The 17234-nt window shown below is 41.3% G+C and overlaps 1 protein-coding gene across 1 annotated transcript in view; it reads right to left on the reverse strand.

Moving 5' to 3' along the window:
- LOC122565351 (ufm1-specific protease 2-like) overlaps positions 1–17234 on the reverse strand; it is a 55953-nt gene that overhangs the window by 3363 nt on the left and 35356 nt on the right. The window contains exons 6-8 of the mRNA XM_043721235.1: positions 16137–16258; positions 10608–10675; positions 8008–8132 (exon numbers count right to left, since the gene is read on the reverse strand). Of these exons, the coding sequence (XP_043577170.1) occupies positions 8008–8132; positions 10608–10675; positions 16137–16258 (315 nt within the window). The remainder of the gene's footprint in view (positions 1–8007; positions 8133–10607; positions 10676–16136; positions 16259–17234) is intronic.

The following is a 17234-nucleotide window of genomic DNA, read 5'->3' on the forward strand; positions in this document are numbered from 1 at the left end:
TGAAGTCTACATTGATGCCCTGGGGTTGATGTGTTCCGAGGCGGAAGATGAGGTGTTCTTCCTCCAGGCGTCGGGTAGAAAGGGAATGGTGGTGGAAGAGGCCCAGGATCTGCATGTCCTCGGCAGAGTGGGAGGGGGAGTTGAAATGTTGGGCCACGGGGCGGTGGGGTTGATTGGTGCGGGTGTCCCAGAGATGTTGCCTAAAGCACTCTGTGAGAAGGCAATGAAGAGGAGACTGCATCGGGAGCAAAGGATACAATAAATGACATTGGTGGATGTGCGGGTAAAACTTTGGATGTGGAAGACTCCTTTGGGGCCTTGGAAGGAGGTGAGGGAGGAGGTGTGGGCGCAGGTTTTGCAATTCTTATGGTGACAGGGGAAGGTGCCAGGAGGGGAGGGTGAGTTGTTGGGGGTTGTGAACCTGACCAGTTAGTCACGGAGTGGTGTTAACTGCTTGCTTGCTTTGCTATTGACCCTGTTGGGGCTGCTTTTGAAAGGTGACTGGCTTGGAGAGGTCCTTGCTTTTTCTAGTTCAGTTGCAAGGAAGCTTGCTAGGTACAAACGTGGTTGGAGGAAAGCAGCTAGCCTAGCTGATGTCTTTCATTTCTGAAAAGAAAACCTTCTTATTGACTTCAGGGAAACCTATTTATTTTTTTGAAATAGTGATTGAGGGAGCAGCTGAAGATTGTACTTCCTGTGCAAGATGGGTTGCAGATCTTCAGAGACAACTGTATATGATTATGACCAACACACATACCAGAACATCACAGCAACAATCTCTAGAGCATCCTATGCTTTATCCATTCATGTTCTTGGCCAGAGGCCTTTTCTTGAAGAGTGTCTGTGTGTCTGTCAATGTCTGTGTTTTGAATTTGAATAGGAATTTATACTTCTATGCTATTGACTGTGCATGTTAACCGGTTATTGCATCTTTATTGAATAAACTTTGTTAATAAACCCAGAACCAAGTTTATTAAGAAACTTGGTGGATCTTTTCATTTTAAAGCTGATAAAGATGAGATATTTAATTGGTCAACTTGCTGATTTGAAAAAGCATCTTTTTGTTGTGGCCAAGGGAGTAGTGGGACTAGGGAGACGTGCCCTCCCCACCCCCCCCCCCCCCCCCACCCCCCCCCACCCGCCAGTCTCAGTTATAAAATAATGATATTCTTTGAGATCTTTGTTATTCCTAGAATCCCCCTTATCACGTTATGGTTTTGATTTGGTAAACATCTGGTGCAGCATTAATGCCAAATAACAATTCCTTGTGTCGGTAAAATTCACAACAAATGACAAAAGACTTCTGCCCTGAATCAGGATGAAGCTCCAGTTGGTGGCATTCCCATTTAAATCTCATTTGGAAAATATCATTCCTTTTGACAGCTCTGAAAAGACTTTCTCCACGGTGGGAATTTGGTGACATGCTTACATCAGCACTTCATTCACACATTGCACATAAACACAGATACTGATCTTACTATTTGGTTAAGACCCAATAATCCTGGTGCTGGTCCTTTAAATCACCCTGTAATAGCTTAATTGATCTGTTCCTTGTTCTTTGCCTCAACTTCTCCTTTCAAACAAAAAGATGTTCTATGTATGGGCTGAGCTACAAACTTCACATTTGCAGATTGTGCAACTTCCCAATTGCGCAAAACATTGGTCCAAATTGCTCGCAAAACTTTGCAAGGATTTCACATAGTTCACATACAATCTGATATCTAGCAACCCAAAGGCTTAGGCAGTTTCTGTATTCAGAAGGAGTGCACCATTCTTTTCAACCACCATGAATTCTGCCTCTAGCCCCAGTCTATAGCTCACATATTTGCAGTGAAGCATCCAATAGCTTTGTCTGGAATAAACCGTTAAGAGACAAGGACTAACCTAGACAGGAATTGAAAGCAACTAGCAATATCTGGGAGAAGAAGCCAAAGCTCCATAAACAATACTGTTTTAACGACCTGCTCTTACAGCCATTGTATTTATTGGCTACGCCAGCTCAGTTTCAGGTCCATGGTAACCCATCTTGATAATGTGCTATTCAGTGATTATAACACCATTGAAAGTCAAGGGGAGATTGCTAGATTACCTCTTATTGAAATAGTCATTGTCTGATGTTTTGTGCCGCATATGGATCAAAGCTGGATACTGACCAAGTCTTGCTGCAATTGAATGTGGACTGCTTCTGTGTCTGAAGAGTCATGAGTGGTGTTAAATATAGTGAAATCTTCAGTGAACACCTCCACTGAAATGATTTATGAGGATGTTACTGGGACTGGAGGGTTTGAATTACAGGGAGAGGCTGGGAAGTCTGGGTCTATTTTCACTGGAATGTAGGAGGTTGAGAGGTGATCTTATACAGGTTTATAAAATCATGCTGGGCATAGATAAGGTAAATAACAAAGATATTTTCCCTACGGTAGGTGAGTTCAAAATTAGAGGGTATATTTTTAAGGTGAGAGACAAAAGCTTTGAAAGGGATCTGAGGGGCAACATTTTCACACAGAAGGTGATTTGTATATGGAATGAGCTGCCAGAGGAATTGGTAGATGCAGGTATAGTTACAACATTTAAAAGACATTTGGACAGGTGCATGACTAAAAGGTTTACAGGAATATGGGCCAAATGCAGGCAAGTGCGACTGGTTTATTTTGGGAACATGGTCATGTGTACTAGTTGGACCAAAGGGTCTGTTTCCATGCTGTATGACTCTATGACTCTGACTCTATATGATGGCAGGAAGGTTGTTGATGAAGCAGCTGAAGATATTGGGCCAAGGACATTACCTGGACAATCTTCAGCATAGATGTCTTGGAACTGTGATGACTGACACAACAACCTCAACCACCTTCCTTTATGCTAGGAATGTCTCCAAGCAGTGAAGAGCTTTCTCCCTGATAGTATTGGCTCCAGTTCTACTTGGGCTCATAGATGCCACATTCAATGAAATGCAGTCATGATGTCAAAGGCTATCACTCTCACCTCACCTCTGCAATAAAGCTCGTTTGTCCATGTTCAAACCAAGGCTGTAATGAGATCAGGAGCTTAGTGGCCCTCTTGATACCTACTGGGGATCATGGAGCAGGTTAGTGTTGCATATGTGATCCTTGAAAGCACTGTTGATGACACCTTCCATCACTTTTCTGGCAATCGAGTACACTGATGGCCAGGTTGGATGTATCCTGCTTTTTGTGAACAGGACATCTTGGGCAATTTTTCACATTGTTGGGATGATGCCAGTGTTGTAACTGTACTGGAATAGCTTGGCTAGGGGCACAATCCTCCAATACAGAATGTTTTCAGGGCTCATAGCTTTTCCAATCTGTTTTCAGGGCTCAAAGCCTTTCCAACCTGTTTTTTGGTATCATGTGGAGTGAATCAAATTGGCTGAAGTCTGGCAGTTGTAATGCTGGTAACCTTCGAAGGGGGCTGAGATGGATCATTGACTTGGCACTTCTGACTGAAGATTGGTGCAGATGCTTCAGACTTATCTTTTGTGCAGGGCTCCCCCATCATTGAGGAAGGGGATACTTGTTTAGTTATCCACCACCATTGAGAGTGGGCGGCACAGTGGCACAGTGGTTAGCACTGCTGCCTCACAGCGCCAGAGACCCGGGTTCAATTCCCGCCCCAGGCGACTGACTGTGTGGAGTTTGCACGTTCTCCCCGTGTCTGCGTGAGTTTCCTCCGGGTGCTCCGGTTTCCTCCCACAGTCCAAAGATGTGCAGGTCAGGTGAATTGGCCATGCTAAAATTGCCGTAATGTTAGGTAAGGGGTAAATGTAGGGGTATGGTGTGGGTTGCGCTTCGGCGGGGTGGTGTGGACTTGTTGGGCCGAAGGGCCTGTTTCCACACTGTAAGTAATCTAATCTAAGTAATCTAATCTAATAATTCATGACTGGATGTGGCAGGACTGTAGTGTTTAGAACCGATCTGTTGGTTATAGGTTTGCTTAGTTCTGTTTAACCCTTGCTGTTTATGCTGTTTTGCAGGCAAGTGGCCCTGTTATGTAGCTTCATCAGATTGACACCTCATTTTTAGGTACGCCTTGTGCTATTCCTGGTATGTCCACCTACACTCTTCATTGAACCTGGATGGTAATAGAGTGGGGGTATACTGGGCCATGAACTTACAGATTTTTTGGAGTATAATTCTGCTGCTGCTGATTGTTAACAGCACTTTATGGTGCTCAGTCTTGAGTTGCTAGATCTTTTTGAAGTCTGTCCCTTTTAGCATGGCAACAGTGCCACACAACACTATGTAAGATATTCTTAATGAGAAGATGGGACTTCAGACTATTTAATAAAACAGGAGCCCATGGGGCAGTGATATTGTATTAGCTTGGATAGAAGATTGGATAATGAATAGAATTGGGATAAAAGGGGCACCTTCAGGATGGCAATCTGTAAGTATTGGAGTGTCCCAGGGATCAGTGCTGGGGATACAGTTATTTACAATATATATTGACTTGGATAAGGAATGTGAATGTACTATAGCAAAATTTGCAGAGGACACAAAATTAGGCAGGAAGGAAAATGGTGAGGATAACACAAAGAATCTGCAGAGGGAGATAGACATGGGCAAAAATTCGGCAGATGGAATATAATGTGGGAAAATATGAGGTTATGCACTTTAGCAGGAAGAATAGAGGAACTGAGTATTATTTAAATGGACAAAGACTACAGAAAACTGTAGCAGAGATAAATTTGAGAGTCTTGTGCATAAATCACAAAAAGACAAGCATAGATGTTCAGTAGGTAATAGAGAAGACACATGCAATGTCAGCTTTTATTCCAAAGGGCATGCAGTTCAAAACAGGGAAGTCTTTCTAAAACTATGCAAGGCATTAATTAGACCACATCTGTAATACTATGAACAGTTTTGGTCTCCTGATCTAAGGCAAGATATACTGTCACTGAAGACACCCCAGAGAAGGTTTACTAGGTTGATCCCAGGTATGTTATGACAAGAGGTTGAGTAGATTGGGAATACAGAAGAATGAGAGGTAACCTTTTTGAAACATACAAGATTCTTAGGATACATGACAGGGTAAATATGGAGAGGTTGTTTCCCCTTGCAGAAAGGCCTAGGACTAGGACTGGGGGTATAATCTCAGTTTTCCAACTAGGACAGAGATGAGGAGGAATTTATTCCCTCAGAGGTTGGTCAAATCTTTACCACAGAGGGCTGTAGAGGCTGTGTCATTAGCTATATTCATGACTGGGACAGAATTTTAATCAGTAAGAGAATCAGAGATATGGGAAAGGTAAGAAAGTGGAATTTAGAATTATCAGATTATGCAAGATCTCACTGAAGGACAGAGCAGATTTAATGGGCTGAATAATTTACATCTAATGGTTTTATGGTATAATCCCTGCATTCTATAGCATGTGGCACTCATGTACAATGTGTGTAAGTTTGTGATCTTACAGCCAAACAAATAGTAAGTATTGTTAACAAACTACAAGAGATTGGTCTCAATACAACCGGACTTTCTGTGGTATTTTCTAAACAGAATGAAAACCACAAAGTGCATCCATGTTAGTTCAGGTTACATGATCCCAGCTGCTGGTAATACTAGACAAGTCAGATCCCAAGTTAAAATCTGGCTTGATAGATCATCTGTCATTTTTGCAGTTGGTTGCCATGGTGAAATATATTCACACAAGGTTGCAGATGTACTTTAACAATAGCACGTAAGTTTCAAACACAAAAGAATGCAAGCAAAGCTATATATCTAAGATGGAAAGATCTTAACACAAACTGCAGACAATGTTTTAACCAATTTCCCAATTTTTTAAATAGGTATTCATTTTACAGAGAAGTACAACCCTATCTCGAACTCTTAAAGTTTTATTTAACTGGCTCCTCCTAGTTTCTTTTTTCGAACTGTGGAGATAGTTTTCTGATTTATTTACAATTCCACTGAATTATGGAGTCTCTTGTTCTTATATTGTAAATTCCAGTAGTATTTAAATGGCTAGTCTAAGTCAGTTTCTGATCATTGGTTACCCTTGGGACATTGATCCATAAGGGATTCAGTGAATGTCAGGGGACAGTGATAAGATTCAAGGAGAAATGGTTATTGCTTGGCACAATTGTGACATGATGTTTGCTTCCTGTTTGTTAGCCAAAAAGCTTGATATTCTCCAGGTCTTGCTCTATTTGGACATGGACTGCTTCACTATCTGAGGAGTCATGGATAGCACTGGACATTGTGCAATCATCATTGAACATCCCCACTTCTGACCTTATAAACAAAGAACGTTATAGTGCAGTACAGGCCCTTTGGCTCTCGATATTATGCTGACCTGTGGAATCAATCTGAAACCTATCTAACGTACAGTATTCCATTTTCATCCATATGTTTTTCCAATGACTATTTAAATCCCCTTAAAGTTGACGAGTCTACTACTGTTGCAAGCAGTGCATTCCACACCCCTGAGTTTCTCTGAGTAAAGAAACTACCTCTGACATCTGTCCTATATCTGTCACTCTTCAATTTAAAGCTATGCCCCTTGTGCCAGCCATCACCATCCTAGGAAAAAGGCTCTCACTGTCCGCCATATCTAACCCTCTGATTATCTTATATGTCTCAATTAAGTCACCTCTCAATCTTCTTCTCTCTATTGAAAACAGCCTCAAGTCCCTCAGCCTTTCCTCATAAGACCTTCCCTCCATACCAGGCAACATCCTAGTAAATCTCCTGTGCACCCTTTCCAAAGCTTCTACATCTTTCTGATAACGCGGTGACTAGAATTGTAAGCAATACTCCAAGTGCGGTCGCACCAGAGTTTTGTACAGCTGCAGCATGACCTCGTGGCCTCAAAACTCAATCCCTCTACCAATAAAAGCTAACACACTGTAAGCCTTCTTCACAACCTTATCAACCTGGGTGACAACTTTCAGGAATCTGTGTACATAGACACCGAGATCTCTCTGATCATCTACACTACCAAGAATCTTATCATTAGCCCAGTACTCTTTATTCCTGTTGCTCCTTCCAAAGTGAATCACCTCACACTTTTCCGCATTAAACTCCATTTGCCACCTCTCAGCCCAGCTCTGCAGCTTATCTATGTCCTTCTGTAAGCTGCAACATCCTTCAGCACTATCTGCAACTCCACTGACTTTAGTGTCATCCACAAATTTACTATGATCGGGATTAGTGGTGCTGGAAGAGCACAGCACAAATTTACTAACCCATTCTTCTACACCCTCATCTAGGTCATTTATAAAAATGACAAATTGCAATGGCCCCGAAACACATCCTTGCGTCACACCACTAGAAACTGAACTCCGGAATGAATATTTCCCGTCACCACCACCCTCTGTCTTCTTTCAGCTAGCCAATTTCTGATCCAAACTGCTAAATCGCCTTCAATCCCATGCCTCTGTATTTTGTGCAATTGCCTACCATGGGGAACCTTATCAAATGCCTTACTGAAATCCATATATACCACATCAACTGTTTTACTCTCATTCACCTGTTTGGTCACCATCTCAAAGGACTCAATAAGATTTGTGAGGCACGACCTACCCTTCACAAAACCATGTTGACTATCCCTAATCAACTTATTCCTCTCTAGATGATTATAAATCCTATCTCTTATAACCTTTTCCAACACTTTACCCACAACCAAAGTAAGGCTCACTGGTCTATAATTATCAGGGTTGTCTCTACTCCCCTTCTTGAACAAGGGAAAACATTTGCTATCTTCCCGTCTTCTAGCACTATTCCTGTAGACAATGCCGACATAAAGATCAAAGCCAAAGGCTCTGCAATCTCCTCCCTGGCTTCCCTGAGCATGATGATGGAGGGAAGGTCATTGATGAAGCAGCCGAAGATAGTTGGGTCGAGTACACTACTCTGAGGAACTCCTAGAGATGTCCTAGAGCTGAGCCCACATCGCACAAGCAAATCAAAAAAACTAATTTAATTTCAATGGAAAACTCTATAAATTCATACATGATTTAGAAAACTACTTTGGTGATTACGTATACATACCTTTTCAGTTATGGAAGCCAAGTCATCATTTCCTGTGTACCCTGTGTCTAGGACAAGGAGTTTTTTGATATTTGCTTCTTCATTTACTGCAATCCCCAGCACGACACATGCTGTAGATTCGGCAGCTGTTAATTTGGTAACAACATTGAAATTAGTAAGAAGTCAGGAATTAATAAATCAGCAATAAATGTAGTGATATCAATAACAACACAGCACAGGACAGGCCCTTTGGTTCACCAAGCCTGTGGCAATTCCTAATTCTTACTTAGACCCTCTACTTATTGCCCATATGCAGTTTCTATCCCTCTGTTCACTTCCCTTTCATGTGTCTATCAAGATATGCCTTAAAAGTTGCTAATGTGCCTGCTCCCACCACGCAATGCATTCCAGGCACCCACCACCCACTGGGTGAAAAGTTTTCCCTACATTTCTCCCCTAAACTTTCCTCCTCTCACCTTGAACCTACACCCTCTAGTAGTTAACTTTTCTACCTTTGGAAGTCTCTGACTATCCTCTTTATGCCTCTCATAATTTTGTAGGTCTCTATCAGGTCGCTCCTTAGCCTCCACCTTTCCAATAAAAACAATCTGAGTTTATCTAAACTGTCATTATACCTAAAATCCTCCAGACCGGGCAACATCCTGGTAAACCTCCTTTGCACCCTCTCCAAAGTGTCCACGTTCTTCTGGTAGCGTGGTGACCAGAATTGTATGTAATATTCCAAATTTGGCCTGACCGAAGTTTTGTACTGCTGTAATATGCCAAGTTTTCTGATAAATGTTGTATGCACCGTGACCACCTTATCCACCTGTGTTGCCACTTTCAGGGATCTGTGGACCTGTACCTCAGATCCTTCTGTATGTCAGTGCTCCTAAGGGTTCCACCATTTATTGTGTAATTCGCATCTGAATTTGATCTTCCAAAATGCCACTTTGCATTTGTCTGAATTAAACTCCATCTGCCATTGCCCAAATCTGCAATCTATGTATATCTTGCTGTATCCTTTGACAATTTGTCATTTACATAAATGATTTGGATGTGAGCATAAGAAGTACAGTTAGTAGGTTTGCAGATGATACCAAAATTGGAGGTGTAGTGGACAGCGAAGAAGGTTACCTCAGATTACAACAGGATCTTGACCAGATGGGCCAATGGGCTAAGAAGTGGCAGATGGAGTTTAATTCAGATAAATGCGAGGTGCTGCATTTTAGGAAAGCAAATCTTCACAGGACCTATACACTTAATGGTAAGGTCCTAGGGAGTGTTGCTGAACAAAGAGACCTTGGAGTGCAGGTTCATAGCTCCTTGAAAATGGAGCAGTAGGTAGATAGGATAGTGAAGAAGATGTTTGGTATGCTTTCTTTTATTGGTCAGAGTATTGAGTACAGGAGTTGGGAGGTCATGTTGTGACTGTACAGGACATTAGTTAAGCCACTGTTGGAATATTGCGTGCAATTCTGGTGTCCTTCCTATCGGAAAGATGTTGTGAAACTTGAAAGGGAGTTACAAGGATGTTGCCAGGATTGGAGGATTTCAGCTATAGGGAGATGCTGAACAGGCTGGGGCTGTTTTTCCTGGAGCGCTGGATGCTGAGGGGTGACCTTATAGAGGTTTACAAAATTATGAGGGGCATGGATAGGGTAAATAGGCAAAGTCTTTTTCCTGGGTCAGGGAATCCGGAACTAGAGGGCATAGGTGTAGGGTGAGAGGGGAAAGATATAAAAGAGATCTACGGGGCAACTTTTTCATGCAGAGGGTGGTACGTGTATGGAATGAGCTGCCAGAGAAAGTGGAGGAGGCTGGTACAATTGCAATATTTAAGAGGCAGTTGGATGGGTATATGAATAGGAAGGGTTGGGAGGGATATGGACCAGGTGCTGGTAGGTGGGACTAGATTGAGTTGGGATATCTGGTCGGCATGGATGAGTTGGACCGAAAGGTCTGTTCCCATGCTGTGCATTTCTATGACTCTAACTTTGCTAACCAGTCTCCCATGAGGAACCTTGTCAACGCCTTACTGAAGTCCATATAGATCATGGTGTCTACTATTCGGCCCTCATCAATCCTCTTTGTTACTTATTCAAAAAACTCAATCAAGTTTGTGAGACCTGATTTTCCATGCACAAAGCCATGTTGACTATCCCTAATCAGTCCTTGCCTTTCCAAATACCTGTAAATCCTATCCTTCAGAATTGTCTCCAACAAATTGGCCACCACTGATGTCAGGCTTATTGGTCTATAGTTCCGTGGCTTTTCCTTACCACCTTTCTTAAACAGTGACACCATGTTAGCCAATCTTCAGTCTTCCGGCACCTCACCTGTGACTATAGATGATACAAGTATCTCAGTAAGGGGCTCAGCAATCACTTCCCTAGCTTTCCACAGAGTTCTAGGGTACACCTGATCAGGTCCTGGGGATTTATCCACTTTCACGTGTTTCAAGACATCAAGTACCTCCTCCTTTGTAATATGGACTCAATTTTATAGAACACAATAAAAGTGTTCTCTCAAAAGTATGTGATTTATTAACCACTTTTCATGCAGAATTTAAAATTATTTCAAAAGTTAATAAAGAAGAAATAACAACACCATAAACTTACTAAATGCCACAGGAGTCCCTTGTTCTTTGAAATGAATACTAAGGTCAATTGGTTCATCAACTTCTGGTCTGTAAAAATGAAAGCACTTAATATTATTGAAAGGAAATTACTTATAGGAAAGAGAACAGAAATTGGGAAGGAGAAAGTGACAGATCTGTTTCTGGGAGCAAGTACAGAATACCTATTGTGGCGGATGGAATAGAATGATTGAAGGTTTATGTCGTAAAAAAGGCTACTTGACCCATTGTGTCTGCACCAGCTGAGAAATGACACACCCAACCTAACCCCACCTGCCAGCATTTGCTCCATATCCCTGCCAGTAACAGGGCTCCAGTAGAGGGTCTCTGCCTCTGCTACTCTATCAGCCATCTACACCCTGTGAAAAGAAATGTTTGCTGCCCTCTAACTTTTCAAATAATTGTTTTAAATCTATTCCCACAGCCAGTGACCTTTCTGCTGAGGTAAATAGGCCCTTCTTATGCAGTGCTTCCAGGCCCCTCACAATTTTGTACATCTCAATCAATTCTACCCTAAGGCTCCTCTATTCTAATGATAACAGACCCAGACTATCCAATGTTTCCTCATATCTGCATTTTCCTAATCCTGACAACATCTTTGTAAATGTACCAATACCTTCTCTTGAGAAAATGTAATGGTTTTGTAAAGATGTGACCAGAACTGCACACAGTACTCAATTTGTGGCCTAACTAATGATATATACAGTTTCAGCATAACCTCCTTGCTCTTATATATTTTCTGTCAGCTAGTAAAAAAAGCATTCCCCATGACTTCTTAATCAAGTTATTGACCTGTCCTGCTACCTTCAAAGATCTCTGGACATGTACATCCTCTACATCTCACAGTATTGGGTATTCCTTTGCCTTGTTTGATCTCCATACTTCAAACTTCTCTGTGTTAAATTCTATTTACAACTTTTCTGCTCACTTGACAAGTTCATTGATACCTTCCTATAGTCCACAGTTATCTCTTCACTATCAAACATATGGCCACTTTTTTGTGTGATCTGCAAACTTTTTGGTCATGTTCATTATATTTACAGCAAAACCATTATTACATAAAACAAAAAACAGGGGGTCTAGTACTGAGTTCTGTGGAATTCCACTGGAAACTGCCTTCCAATCACAAAAACACCTGTCAATAATAATCCTTTATTCCTGCCACTGCGCCAACTTGCTACAATTACCTAGATTCCATGGCTCTTTTTTAAAACTATTCTTCTACGTGGGGTCATGTCAAAAATCTCCTGAAAATCATTTAGACCACATCAACTGCACTGTCCTCGTCAATCCGCCTTGGTACATCTACAAAAACTGGTTCATTAGACATGATCCTCCCTTAATGGGTCTTTGAATTTATTCCAAAAGTTTGCCTACTATTGAGTTAAACGGACCTATGTCATGCCTCAGTGCAGCATCGCACTGGAGGCCAGCTGCACTATTTCCAGAGTGATACAAACGTTAAAGATTTTATCAAATTACATAAAAGCCCCCAATTGATATATCTTTTCAAACCCACGCTAACAGAAAACATGGACCAGGTTTCTGTACTTTCAAGAATCACTATTTATTACAAATAAATAGATTCTAGCTACAAGTAAACAATAATGAACCATTGACATATAACTTGATCAGTTAAGATCCTAAACCCTTGATAAAACTTTTCCATATGTACACACCCATATATACACACAGAAGGACACAAAGAAATTGGTGTTACAGATGGAAAGAAAAACTGTGAAGGCATTTCAATCACCCCGTCCACAGAGTTTACTGAGATGATCTTTTTGCATGCAATGACTTAAATCTCTCTTCTCTAGGTAATTTTCACTTGCTTGCATGGTGCACTGAGCCACTAGGTTCACAAATTGTCAAATCACTGACTTATTGGTGAAAAGCAACAGTTTACAGTAACTGTTGAGGGAAAATAAACTGGCTGTCTTCGGGTTTCAGATTTTTTTTCTGCAGCATTGGAAAGAGAGAGACAGAGATGCCAGCTCACTGTCCAAGAGGTCCAAAGATTTCTGGTTAAATTATTCACAGCTGCGACTTCTTCAGCTATCCAGGAGCCAACCACATACTTGTTGGCAGACAGATGGTCTTTGTCAGCAACAACTGATCACAACTCCACAAGCCAATCAGCTACTTGTCACCAGATCGATTTCACTTTATATCTAGCTTGCTACGATACCTTCAATCCTGTGGCATTTTTTTATTATTACCCCTGTGCCAACCTATCTACACTAATCCCATTTTCTAGTATAGTGATGCATAGCCTTGAATGTTACGACTTTTCAAGTGCTCATCCACACAATCTTTAAAGGTTGTGAGATTTCCCTCATCTACCACCCTCCAAGGCATTGGATTCCAGATTCAGATGAAAACCTTTCTTTTCCTCAAATTCCCTTCAAACCTCCTGTCTTTCACCCTAACATTATACCCATTTATTACTGACCCTTCAACTAAAGGGAACAGCCTAATCCTATCCACCTGTCCATGCTCTCATAATCTTATACACCTAAATAAGGACCCTCCTCAGCCTTCTCTGGCCCAAAGAAAACAACCTGAGCCTTCCAAGCCTTTCATCCAAGACAACATCCTGGTGAATCTCTGCACCTCTCCCGTGCAATCACATCCTTTGTATCGTCATGTGACCACATGATATACTAATTGACTTGCATGTTGGTGACTTTCTTGAGTTGTTAGATCTGAGTTTATCTAGGCAAATGGGAAGTATTCCATCACTCTCCTGACTTGTGCCTCGTAGATCATGGACAGGTTTTGGAGAGTCAGGAGGTGAGCAGGATTCCTAGCCTCTGATCTGTTCTTGTAGCCACAGAATGTATAAATGGCTTGTCCAGTCAGTGGTATCTCTCATTACATTGATTGTGAGGTATTCAGTATATGGTAATGCCACTGATTGTCAAGGGGTGATAATTAGATTCTGACTTGTTTGCGAAAGCCTTGCCTGGCACTTGTAAGACACAATGTTATTTGTCACTAATCATCCAGGTCTTGCTGTGTTTTGACATGTACTGCTTCAGAACTTGAGGAGTCATTGTGCAATCATCACTGAACATCTCTAAATCTAACATTCATTGGAGGGAAGGTCAAAGAATAAGCAGTTGAAAATGATTGGGCCCAAGAGATATCCTGGAGCTGAGATGACTGACCTCCAAAAACCACAGCGATATTCCTTTGCTATATATGACTTAACCAGCACTTTCTCCCTGATTTTTAGTGACTGTAATTTTGCTGGGGCTCCTTGATGTCAAATTTGATCAAATGCAGCCTTGATGTCAAGGGCAGTCACTCTCACCCCACCTCCAAGTTTGAACCAAAGCTTTAAAGAGGTCAGAAGCGAAGTGGTCCTCATGTAATCTAAACTGGCTTCAGTGAGCAAGGAATTATGCAGCAGGTACTGCTTGACAGCACTGTTTTATAACCCATTCTATCGTTTTATTGATGATTGACAATGGACTGATGGGGTGATAGATAATTGACCGGGATGGACTTGTTCTGCTTTTTGTGTAAAGAAAACACCATGACCATAAGAAACAGGAACAGGCCGTTCAGCCTACATGAGCCTGCTCCAACATTCAATAGGATCATGGCGGATCCGACATCCCTCACGTCTAATTTGCTGCCCTTTCCCTGTAACTACTGATTCCCTAATTGATCAAGAATCCACCAAACTCAGCCTTAAATGTACAAAATGACTCTGTCCCTGTAGTTGTCTGTGGCAAGGACTTCCAAAGACTCTCAATCCTCTGAAAGAATACATTCCTCCTCATTTCAGTTTTATATTTATTCTAAGACTATGTGTTCTGCTTCTAGTTTCTCTCATGAGGGAAACCATTCTCTTGGCATTTATCTTTTCAAGCCCCTTAAGAATCCTATGTTTTAATGATAGCATCTTTCATTCTTCTAAACTCCAGTGAGTAGAGTCCCTAACAGTTTAGCCTTTACGCATAAGACAATCCCTCTATAAAAGGGATCATGACATGTTTCCTTAAATTAGGGGACCAAAACTGCTCTCAGTGTAATCTCATCAACACTTTGTACAGTTGCAGTAAGACCTCCCTAACTCATATTCCAATCCCCTTGAAATAAGAACCAACATTCCATTATCCTTCCTGATTACATGCTGCGCCTGTGTGCTAGCTTTCCGTGCTTCATGTACAAGAACCCCCCTTTCTACAATTGGGCTTTGAGCTGATTTCAATATCTCAATGAGAGTGGGACATTTTCAGGCATGGCTGTGCGATTTCATGATAAATAGTTTGGTATTGTTGGATTGTTTTCCTCTGCTTACTCATTATTATAGAAATAACATGCTCTCCTCCTTATGAAGAACACTTCCTAGACTGTCGAACACAGGGCTTCGTATGCCATGGACACATCTCTGACACCGGTTCTGAAACGTAACATTCCTAAGTCTCATAAAAAGGAAGCCTCCTGACCCATACATATGCAATAATCTAAGGAAAAATTAAACAAGGTGTCTGAGCAAGCAATAATCCATAAAGTTGACATCCTGTGTTGGACTTAGTGAAAAACTTCTAATTAAATGCCAGTCGGACACCTGACTGGGCAATGGCAGGCCTTACCCGAGATCAAGGATGACCAACTCCGGCCAAAAAACTAAGGAAGACCTCACCATGGGGCTCCTGGTGAGACCTTGAGACCATTGGTGGGAGTGTAGTGGGGGAGATGGTGTTAGGGTTACCAGATTCTAGAGTGGAGTTGGTGAGGGGGATTATTAGCTGCAGCAATTCTGATTCTATCAGCTTGGATCCCAGGCCCCACACAAACGATCAAAACTGGACAGCCCCCCACACAAACCATCAATCTGCCACAGCCAGTGCTCACCCAGGCATAAAACCTTAGGTGACAAATGGGATCGGGGACAAAGTGTACTTCAAGAACGCATAACCCAGGATGCAGGGCAAAAGGCAAAATTAGGGATGTTGCCAAAAAATCTGGAATTGTTGTTTACCCTACCAAGATCCTGGAAATGTTTTGAGAGGGTAAATAATAAATGATCATTCCCAAAAAGAATACTTCAGAAGATTTGGCAGGGGTGGAAGATTATCTCTGTAAAATCAAAGGAAAAGTTAGTATTAAAATTTAATGCAGAATGTTTATTACAACTTGGAATATTAACTACAAAAGCAGTTATAACCAGAGGCTGTAAACAGACAAGTATCCACAAAAGGAGAATGAAATTATCAATACAAAACTATCAGAGAAATGGGACTGAAGAAGGCAGCTCTAACTGACAAGTTATCACAGATGCAAATTCTCAACTTGTCATCTTTTGTGCTGAAACATTTATAATTTTGTAATGACCTAAGCTAAAATGAAAGTGTACATAAATTGATGTGCAAAGCTTTTTTCTTAGTTTTCAACAACTTTGTTCATATCTGCTCATATAACAATAAGCTTCAACTGTGCCTTACACCGAAAGGCAGACCAAAATATAATTTTAATTATCATTTTGCTTGCATACCGGATATCCTTGGTGGTAGTTGATATACTAAAAGCATTTAATATTGCTACCATCTGTTCAAGTGGAATCCAATCTTTTTCTTCCACAACATTGACAAATCCTTCATCAAACTTTGTCAATATCTGAAAATGCAAAATAACACTAACTTATAAAGTAGCAATTCCTTATTTTGTATAAACATTAGTGCAACTTTTGCTGCTTTTTGGAGTGAGGCCCTACACCTAAACTACTCACCAGTGTCATGCAGTACTCTTTGCTGTTTCCAGGCATCCTTCATAATTACTTAAATAAGTATTTGATCAATTTTTAATGAAAGATCATGCAACTAAGATCATAGTACAAAATTCATGTAAAGCTAGATGGAGTGCAATTCTTGCTTGCTCTACAATGTTTCTACTGGAGGCGAACGAAGAATTAATAGGAAAGGATTTGATCACTTTTCCTTCCTCTTGACAGTTCTTTCCAACTCCAGCAATACTGGGTATACTCAGCTCTCTTTTAAGCCTTCCATTTATTTGAACTAGTGATGTTCCCGAGCATATTGAGAATTCTCAATGTCCAAAATGTTCCCCATTCATCCATGAGTGAAAACAATCTTTTACTGTTTACTCACAGCAAGATCCCATGTTTTGTTCCATCCTTTACTGCCTTCTGACCTCTCACTGGTACTTTGATGGTGACTCCACTATCGATCCATCTCTATACCTCTCCCCAAAACCCTAATCCAAACCCTGATTCCAGGACCTTTCTTTGCTCCTCATTCTGCTCAAAAAGCCCATTCACTTCATCTGTTTTTCTATGGATTCTGAACTTTCTGCCCCAAGCTCCATGATTTATCCTTTAAGAAATTGCCCAAAGTCTCTAACTCTTGAACCAATATTAACCAGGTTCTCTTTCTCACCTGAGCTCTAATCACAAATACTTAGTTCACTTCTCTTTGACCACCAGTTTTGTTACCTTCACCCTCTCTCTCCTCTCGCCCCCCTCCCCCCCACCCACCGACCTGAGCCCCAGTTTTTTTCACTGTTCTCATAGTCCCAAAATCCCAATGACGTGACTATCCTTCAATCAAAATCTGCCTCCCAATCCTTATCTCGA

This window comes from Chiloscyllium plagiosum, chromosome 2 (assembly GCF_004010195.1).
Source record: "Chiloscyllium plagiosum isolate BGI_BamShark_2017 chromosome 2, ASM401019v2, whole genome shotgun sequence".
Classification (NCBI taxonomy): Eukaryota; Metazoa; Chordata; class Chondrichthyes; order Orectolobiformes; family Hemiscylliidae; genus Chiloscyllium; species Chiloscyllium plagiosum.